Genomic DNA, 10,039 nt, shown 5'->3' with positions numbered 1-10,039 from the left:
GGGCCAGATGCGGTGCCAGACCCGGGCCGAAACTGCTTGCTGTCTGGGAATTCAGTTGCTGTATGCAGAGACAGTTCAGTTGACAACAACATGAAGCACTAAAATCTTCGGATGTCATGCCTCGTTTGTTGTCTTCATCTGAACTGCTCTGCTTGTCTTGTTTTACACAAAGGAGCAAACATCGGTGGCTCCAACAATGACTTGACAATTGAATAAGGACATGAAACCAAAAAACTTCTAAAGTTAAAACTGTCACATAATGATATTTTAAAATAACAAAGTTTGTACAGTTGATAAGAATGGTTTAAAGTCTCTTATAGCTCTTTTGGCTGCTCTTAGAGGTTCTTTAGAAAAATCTTGAAGTGAAGAGTTGAGTGAATCCTGAATAAATTAAAATAAAGCAAAGGTAGAAAACACGGCAGTGCTCACTATATTAAACAAGAGCTGGACTCTCTCTGATGACATCACTGAGGGGTCCTGGAGTTCGGTAGTCTCTCTGATCCAGACAGAGGCAGAGCAGAGGCACATTCCGCCGAATCTTCCTGGGAAACAGTGTCCTGACTCAGGATGCTGCTTGAGTTTTACCGCATCTTGTAGTCGTGGGAGATGGCTGCGTCACAGAGCTGTCCTTTGAAATCCAGCTCAAAGGTGAAGTCCAAGTCACGCTGGAAGACATCAAAATTGACTACTTCAGTACTTTTTTTGCCATTTTGTTTCTTGTTTTTTCTAGACCAGCTGTTTTCAATCAGAGGGCTAAGGCAAACTTTCAAGGGGGCCACAGGATGGCTTAAAACGCTAAAGGCATGAACTGCTAAAATGATGATGTTTTTCTCAGAAATCTTGGAAGTCATGGAAAATATTTAAATATTTATGAATTATTCTAGTTATGTTAAGGAGGAACTGCTATTTGCTTAAAATGATTTAAAGGGGTCATATGATGCAGTTTACATTTTTCCTTTCTCTTTGGAGTGTTACAAGCTCTTGGTGCATAAAGAAGATCTGTAAAGTTACAAAGACTAAAGTCTCAAATCCAGAGATATTCTAAAATGCCTCATTCAAACATGCCCCCACATTACGTCACTATGTGGAAATATTTGCGTAATGCCACCAAAATGTGCACACAAAGAAAGAATGCGTCGTTTCAGTAACCGCAGTTACTGTTGAAAAATAAAAATAAGCTATAATGGCTAAGTGGAGATGTATTTCTTATTTTAATTCATTATACTGTATGAGAAAATGAAAAAGAATGATCTGAACTTTTCCCAGTTATGTCAAGTTCTAAAATATTTTATTGGGAAGATATTTGGAAGGTGGCAAAAAATGGTTCAAAATAAAAAACAGCTAAAATTATGTTTCTTATTTGAATTGCTTTTTTTCTTTTCTTTTTTTAAAGTGATTTCTAGACCTGAAAAATTAATGGAAATTAGTAAAATCATAAAAGGTCAAGGTATATTTAGTATACACTGTACATGTGTGTGTTATAGTTATTAAACTGTGATTCCTGAAGAATTTAAAGTTCATAAAATTCTGGAATTTAATTATTAATAATGATTTAATTTAACTATTTTAATATATTGTCACATTTCTGTAAATTTAAAAAGCTTGAAAATAAACAGCTTTTTCATTACACCAGAAGCACCAGAAATGTCTTGGGGGACCTTCAAAGGGTGGCCTTGGGTCAAATAGGTTAAGAACCACTGTTTTAAACATTGGATTTCTCTCCATCTCCATTCACAGCCTCACCTCGTTTTTCTCATTGGGCTTCACAGTGATGCTACCCAGGATTTCCTCTCCTCTCCGCACTGTTAAGTAATCCTCCAGATAAAACACTGTCTGCTTCCAGTGAGTGCTGGGAGCATCAGGGGCTTGAAGGGAATGTACAACTCGATTAGTACCAGATTTATTTGTAAGAGATAATAAGGTACAGAATAAGTGAAGGTTGAACCTGTAGAAAAGCCTGTCTTCTTGTGACACTTGGTGAACTCAATGTTGAAGTACGTGATGAGAGCATGAACATAGTCATTCCTCTGGATCTGCAGACAGAAGGCTGAGGTGAACTTTAGATCCCCTGGCTTCACTGTGTAGATATCCACCTCCTGAAAGCAATAAGTCACGTTTCACACTTTTTGGCATAGAGATTGTTTATGTAGAGATTATGATTGACCCACATATAACAGTCCTTTGATGATCGGCAATGAGATGCTTGAGATGTGATCTACTGTACGCTTAAAGTTTAACGTGGTTTATGTCATATAGCATTAACCCACATATCTCAACAGATCCTGTTTCAAAGACTTTATTGTTTGGATGTGGCCATATTGAGTTGGCATAAGCATCAGGCTTGGTGAACAAAGATCCTATTACTCTGTGTTTGTTTGAACAATAGATCAGTAGCAGCATTGAACCTATCATTTGTTCAATTCAACTTTTCATTTAGTTCATCTCACACAGAGGTCAAAATCATTCTCCTCTTCAAAGAGTTTGATCCCTCAGCTGATTCAGAGCCCCTTGAAAGCATAGCCTTCTCTTCTCTTCTGTTCTGTTCTTCTTTCTTTCTCTTTGGTTCTTTCTCAGGCATTTGCTGGCGGCCATCCAGCTTTCTCTCTGCCCCCTACATTGTCTCTTTTTCTTTTGACATATTTGACATGCAATGTATTCAGTGTCACAGATCATAAACAAAATCTGCTCATGCAAAATAAGCATATTATTGCTCATAGTTTGCTCTTTTAAAGCCCAGGATTCTTAAATGAGACAATCTTACATATATTAACTTAATTTCAGATTTTTCTCTGAGACAAAATGAGACATTGTTGAAATACAGTAAGATTACAAAGTTGCGGATATAGAAATATAGATAGCTTATCTTGGGTACTTTGAGAATTAATATTAGGATCTCTAATTATGTTTAAACTTTGCTTTCTAGAAAAGATCGATCTCAATTAGAGATACTGAGATCTGCGTTACTGTGGTCTTTATTTAACAGAATTAGGCTAAGATTTAAGCAGTGTCTTGTGATTTGACATGCAATAAATTAAACAAAAATTATTAAAACAACTAATTTACTATTAAAATTATATACATGATTTTGTATATTTGTCATTTAAATTATATATATATATATATATATATATATATATACATACATATATATATATATATATATATATAAAATTATGTTATATTATATTATATTATATTATATTATATTATATTATATTATATTATATTAAACATGTAATCTAATGTCTGTTTAGGAGAAATCATTGAGATCTTAATGTAATCTAATGTCTGTTTAGGAGAAATCATTGAGATCTTAAATAAATCTCATTTGCGATTTTTTTTCCTTTAGGATGAAGCACTTTATTACAACAAAATATAAAGCTTCGTCTTACCTTTATGATGATATTATTAGCATTATATCCCATGAAGAGTCATTTGTGTTAGCTAATTTAAATGAATGATTTGTGTTTGTGCATGTGTTGAGATCAACATGTTACCGCATTGTCATCAGGCGCTCTTTACTGTGAATTATTCTGTTATGTAACGCCCACACTACATGTGTTCCAAAGTAGCCTATCAGTACTGTGATTCAGTTCAGGTTTTTGCTCCTGTATGCACACATATAGAGCACATACTGATACCTTAATGAGGCAGGAGTTGGTCACGACTTGTTTAGGATCTACTATGTCCACCAGGGGCTCCATCATAGCAATGTTCCGAATGCACGTCATATCAAAACCATAGACATTCTCCCACCCTGCAAGCATAGACAAAATATATTTTTAAGACATTTTAAGGTAGAAATGTGCCTCAGAAAAGTAGAAAATCTGTCTGGCTGTGTCTGGTCGTCTTCATTTGCCCCTAAAATAGACTCCTGCCTCCTCTGTGTCTGGCAGCATTTGATTACATCCCCTCACATGCGCGTTAGGCCGAGGCGAATCTCACTCTTCCATCCAAAACTAGAAGGAGGGAGTGAAAGGGATTGAGAAAAAACAAACCTCTTGCTGTGGGGGAGTAATGAAAAAAAATTTTTTCTAGTGTTTTTAAATTCTTTTAAATTTAAATTCTAAAGTAAGGTACCTAAAAGAGACACTGAACACTGAACACGCTACACTGCAGAATGAGTCAGTGTATGTGTGTGTGTTTGTGTGTGTGTATACTCACAGTGGATTTTGAAGTCTTTGTATTGCCGATCCTCAATGGCAACCACATATAAGGTCGCTCTGTCTGGAAACATGAAACCTCCAGGTTTCTGAAAAATGACAGGAAAGATAATCTACAGATCACCACTGAAATAGATTAATGGATAGTTGATGTATGTCCAACATATTTTTTATGTTATTAATTCTGTTATTTATATTTCATCTTTATTACAAAATTATTTTAGGGTAATTATAGGATGTCACATCACAGGACACTGGTGAAACTGCCCTCATAGTACATTTCAATCTACAAAAAAATTTTTTCCTGGCATATGCGTGATTATATTCCTATTATTCCAGTGACTTCACATCATTCTTTCTTTTCCTTCGTGTTCAGTGCACCATTAAAAATAACCGTAGGATGAAACAATGCCCTGGCTCTAACACAATGGTTCCATAAAAATGTTTAACAAGCCTCTTGTCCTCTGGTCCAAATTGTCATTCAGTGGTAGACATTCACCAGCAGCCCAATGGCTAGCCACTCATTCCCATTATAAATGACAATTTCAGCATGGGCACATGCTTCACATTCTAATTAGTCACATAACCATGGCCTTGAGACAGCCAACACACACACACACACACACACACACACACAAACTAACCAGCCATTTGTCTCTGGCATAGATGACAGTATTGAGCATAGACTCGTAGAAAAGACAGTAGCCCATCCACTCTGAAATGATGATGTCCACCTGATCCACCGGCAATTCAGTCTCCTCCACTTTCCCTTTAATGATGGTAATAACTGCAAAATGCACAGAAAATGGATAAACATACATTTGTTTATTATTATTTGTATTAGTATGAATTATAGTATATTATCATAAATAATACATGGTCATAAAACAGCACGTATTTTATTAATTATAATTATGATCTAAATAAGATTATAATTTATAATGATCTAAAATATAAATGGATGAGCTGATTTTGTTATTTAATTTACAATAAAAAATGAAATATTTTTTTATTTTATTCTAAATAAATAAATGTATCATAATAAAATGACTCCAGATTTAAATTATTATCAGTTTATTAAATTATTATCAAACCCAGTATATTTATGCCCACACACACACACACACACACAAAGGCAATATAAAGATCAATATACATAGATCAATGGTTTCTTCATGATTTTCTCTCTCTTTTCTTTCCTTTCTCCCATCCTCACCATTTTTCCCATTTTGCAAAAGGCAGGTTGCCAATGTCAAATTACCATGCCTGTGTGTATGCGTTTGTGGGTGTGTGTATGTGGAGTGTGTGAGAGTGTGCAGCAGTGACCCGCTGCTCTCCAGTGTTAATGACTAAATAACTTCTGCCATCACACAACAAGAGGAGGTTGTCAGCTACAGGAAGTGACTATGCTGCTTCCTGTGTCATGGAACTGCTCTTGTCAACAGAAAAATGTATGAATCTTCTATTCCACACATGAACTCTAAACAATTTGCTGGTCCTAACAGGAAAGAGCTGCAGATTGTAAATCTTACCATTGTCCAGGTGATTTGATTTGATGATTTTCTCTGAATACTCTGATATACTGGAACATTCAATCTATATAAAAAAAGATAATTAGCTTAGTTATGATATTTATTAGCATAAATATCAAGATGATTATATTATTCTTAATTGATAGGTCTAACTGATGTGAATGAACCATATTAGAGGTCGCAAGCCAGTTTTTCATGCATAACTTGAGATTTTATATAAAGAATTGTATCAATCTGCTTATCTTTGTATGCATTCTCCAGGCTGAATGAAATACTATGTTTTTGTGGCAATGATGTTTCATGCAAATTACATTGGTTATGCCAGTAGGTAGCAGAAAGTCTTTATGAGTAAGTCAATGATTCATTCATGCAATCAGTTTATTCATAAACTCTCATTGATTCTGGAATTAAATAAGTGACTACTGTCTTTATGCGTGGGTTACTGAATCTTTCATTCAACCGACTTGTTCAAATCACTGATTCATTCTGGAACAAAACAAGTGACTACTGTTTTTATTACATGAGTTATTGAATCTTTCATTCTACTGATTTATTCAAAACCACTGATTCATTTAGGAACAAAATAAGTGGCTACTCTCTTTATGCTTGAGTCACTGAATCTTTCACTCAACTGATTTGCTTAAAACCACTGTTTCATTCAGGAACAAAACAAACGACTGCTGTCTTTATGCGTGAGTCAGTGAATCATTCACTAAACCGGTTCGCTCAAAGCCTACAATATATTCAAGGAACATCATTTTGTGTGTTGCTGGGAGATTCTTATAGCTGATTCTTCTTGCTAATTGCTGATTCTTCTTTGGCTTTGTTTGGAATTGTGTTCGTTGGCAGTGCAAAAATAAACAGAGCAACTGGAAATATTGTTTCTAAACCAAAATAATGTTGTTGGTTTGAATATCAGCACAGCCATCTATTCTGGTTTCCTGCTATTATTATGCATATTTCATTTGCATTTTAGTGTAATCAAGTCATTATTTTCTGCTAGAACAGTCTCATTCTTGCTTAAGCCCGAGTGTGCTTTAACAGACAATATTAAACAAATAAAGATGTTATCACTATCTACCATTTTTACATTTTAAACATCTATGAACATGTGAACACATTCTGCTTATATGTATTTGTGTTTTGGACAGAATCAGAGACCTCTTTTGAATATTGTGGTATAGAAAAGAAAAAAGCAACTAAAATTTGACCTAGTGGGATGATCAGTGGAGTGTTATCTAACTACAGACCAGAAGCACAGTGAGGGTATTATTATCAGAACACTCTCCCACTCTTTATATATAGATAAAGTTTGCGAGTATAAAAAGAGTCAGATCTGCAGTAATGCCTACATGTGACCCTCCAACTCAAAATTATTGTATAGAAAAGTTACTTGCAATGAGTAATTTGAGTCCTCACCCCATATACATGTTTGGCTCCTGCCTTGGCAGCAAACATGGAGAGGATTCCGGTTCCGCTACCCACATCTAGAACTATCTTATCCTTAAAGATGTGTTTATTGTGGTACATGGAGTTCCTATAGGTCAGTGTCCTCACCTCATCCTTCAGCATTTCCTGTTGAGAGGGGGAAAAAAAACACTTTTAGTCAGACTGATGAAATTAGTTTTAAATTTGATTACAATTTATTGAACATGAATGTTTTTACATTTTAACTACCTTACTGACCCCAATATATTTGATCAGTAAAGTATGGCTGTACATATTTTACGTGTGCATGTTTAAGAATATTAGTCCATGACATTTATTCCTCATTTCCACACCTTTTCCTTGGACTGTGCTATGGAGGACAACATATAGGACATGAAGCATAATGTCTCCAGGATTCTTTTTATAGAGACATGTCTCCATTTAGCCTGCTGGGATTAACGGATATACATCTTTACAAACTCCCCAATGTCCACCCTCTGCCCTGCTCCTATTCTCTCTCCTTTTTTTTTCTCCCTTTCTCCATCTCGCTATCTTACTCTCATCCTTCTTTTTTCTGCTTTCATTAACTTTTCTTTTATCTTCAGACAGATCCAGTTTGACACTCATGCTCTAAATATGCTGTTATCACAGGTGTTCTCTCAGTTGTTCTTTAATGAGGTGAGAAGGTGTTTTTTTACGTTCTTACAATCGGCTGCATGTGATAAAAGTTCTATAACACAAAAAAAAAATTCTGATATTTTTCTACCTTAAAGCAAGAGAGATTAACAATATAAAAACACACTTTCATCTTAGGTTAGACTAGCATACTTCACTATGTTTGATGGTAAAACTGGACTTACCTCATGAATACCAAAGTGGGCATAGGAGTCAAAGTAGTAGTCCCGTGATGTCATCTCTTCCGGGTTGAGTAGCTTGGCCATCTTGCCTCGGCCCGGACAGGCAGAAAGAGCGGAGACGTGCAGCGTGTGTGGAGGGTGAGGAACATGATGAACGGATGTGACTGGCTTTGGTAGTAGAGATGGTTGTAAGGACTGGGATGAGGGAGCACTGGAAATATGTTGATGCTGCTGCTGCTGCTGGCGCTGCTGGTCAAAACAGTAGTATACTTATAGGCTCACTGTCATACATCACCACTTACTGGACTTAACAGATATATTCACGCATTTTCCAGACAGTTCTTACTCCAACTTTAAGGAACCCATGTCCTTGGTGTTGTTGCAAATTTTCTGCAAATGTTTTTTTAAGTTAGATTTTTTTCAAGGTATTGTTCCATGTGATAGATAGACAGTTCGATAGATAGATTCAGATTTTTAAATAGATTTTTTAAATGAAATAAATAAATAAACATGGCAAAAAAAATCATAAAAAATAGACAGTTGTCTAGATAGAGTTGTGTGTTATTTAGTGACCAATTAACAAACGTCAGCATTAAAATCAGGTATGCAAAGGTGAATACGGTAATTAGCTGGGGGGGGCGTACTGCAGCACCAAGGACAGCGATCTGCCGTCTCGCGATGACCCAATTGACTACATAAAAGCTAAAAATTTCAACAAGCACACGACTAACTTCATCGTCTTACTTTATCGTTAAGGTACAGAATTATAGGATAACTTGTTGCCTTCGAGGTTTCATGTGATGTCTGCCTGCTGTATCTTTACGCAACCTAGACTCGCAACATAAATATTAATGTAAACCTCTCTTAGCGTTCGGTGTGGTCTGTGTGATCGCTTTGAGGACGTTATTTCGTGAATTGGACGTGTGCTGCTCTGCTCGGATCGCGGTGGTTTTTAGGCTGCATAGTCCTACACATCACCGGACACTGATTTGTTTGACCTGCAAACCAGATCGTCATTTGACGCAATCATGCACTTAAACACATGCAAGCGACTAGAATGAATCTCAAGCGATTTAGAAGTAGATATATGAATGCTCGGATGAGCATTGGTGTATTTTAGATGACTTAAGGAATCTTTGACTTACCTCCGAGCTCTCCGCCTCCGCCATCTTTCTCCGCAGGAGCAGGCACCGCGATGAGTGCCCCAGTCCCATACGAGCCAACAGGATCCGGGGTAACTCGATAAGGGCAAGTGTTGTCACTAAATGTCCTAGAAAAGTTTTAAAACGTAATTCAATAAGCAATACTAGGTTTGCGCTTTAAACCGCCCCATTTGTTAATTCGCACATCTGTGTTTAATAAATAGGAAATGCCTAAATAGAAACTAATATTGAAATTATCATAATGACTTCTTGGATAGTCCCTAAACTCCATGTTTCTGACTCTTACTGAAAGCAAATCGTGCAAAAGTTCTTCCACAGTTTCTAAGCGCCACTTGTAGACCAGCTGAGCCCCGACGCGTAAGCATCCACATCACCTGCCGCTGCGCGTCGCAGCGCTACACGGAGTCTGACAGTTTAGAAAGCATCTTTCATTTCAGTTTAACATGTCAATCCATTATTTCTCACTTCATAACATATCGTCGGATCCTAGTGGTCTACTTCGTCGCGTAGCGGTCAGTCAAGTGCGTCTGGATCACGCTGAAAGTTGGAGTTAATAAAGACGGTGCTGACTGAACTCGAGCGCAGCGAGTGCAGAACTGGAGTGATGAATTAGTGCCTCCCACACAAGTATCGCACCTCCACTTTCTCAAAATAAAGGACACAAGGCCGATTACGTTTTAGTCCATTTCAAGGCTGAACCTTTTCAGACAAATACGTAGCTACTTTTTCACAGACGCTTTTATTCAAGGCGACTGCACTGCAATAAGCTACATCTCATTCGTTCATTCTGTGAATCGAATTCATGGCCCCTGTCTCGGAGTTTCTAATACGTCCTGTCTGGACCTTTAGGCTAAATATTTCATTACAATTATTAGTAGTGAAATAGCATGTTGAAA

The 10,039-nt window shown here is 36.6% G+C and overlaps 1 protein-coding gene across 1 annotated transcript; it reads right to left on the bottom strand.

The window, feature by feature from the left end:
- Positions 1–446: 446 nt before the first annotated feature.
- On the bottom strand, positions 447–9,726 carry LOC113085082 (protein arginine N-methyltransferase 8-B). Its single transcript, XM_026255083.1, has 10 exons — positions 9,126–9,726; positions 7,984–8,229; positions 7,115–7,270; positions 5,696–5,759; positions 4,808–4,950; positions 4,165–4,252; positions 3,642–3,757; positions 1,946–2,096; positions 1,744–1,865; positions 447–665 (listed from the first exon to the last, which is right to left on the bottom strand). Exons 1-10 carry the CDS (start codon positions 9,192–9,194, stop codon positions 582–584), a joined length of 1,239 nt encoding a protein of 412 aa, XP_026110868.1. The 5' UTR covers positions 9,195–9,726; the 3' UTR covers positions 447–581.
- Positions 9,727–10,039: the final 313 nt, after the last annotated feature.

The sequence above is a fragment of the Carassius auratus genome, unplaced genomic scaffold (genome assembly GCF_003368295.1).
Source record: "Carassius auratus strain Wakin unplaced genomic scaffold, ASM336829v1 scaf_tig00041267, whole genome shotgun sequence".
In the NCBI taxonomy this organism is placed as follows: domain Eukaryota; kingdom Metazoa; phylum Chordata; class Actinopteri; order Cypriniformes; family Cyprinidae; genus Carassius; species Carassius auratus.
This window is presented reverse-complemented; position numbering and strand designations above follow the sequence as displayed.

Coding starts and splice junctions, on each gene's coding strand:
- LOC113085082 (XM_026255083.1), bottom strand. CDS start 9,194: ATGGGACTGGGGCACTCATCGCGGTGCCTGCTCCTGCGGAGAAAGATG. Junction 8,230..9,125: donor CGGAGGCGGAGAGCTCGGAG/GTAAGTCAAAGA, acceptor TGTTTTGACCAG/CAGCGCCAGCAGCAGCAGCA. Junction 1,866..1,945: donor GAAGACAGGCTTTTCTACAG/GTTCAACCTTCA, acceptor ATTCCCTTCAAG/CCCCTGATGCTCCCAGCACT.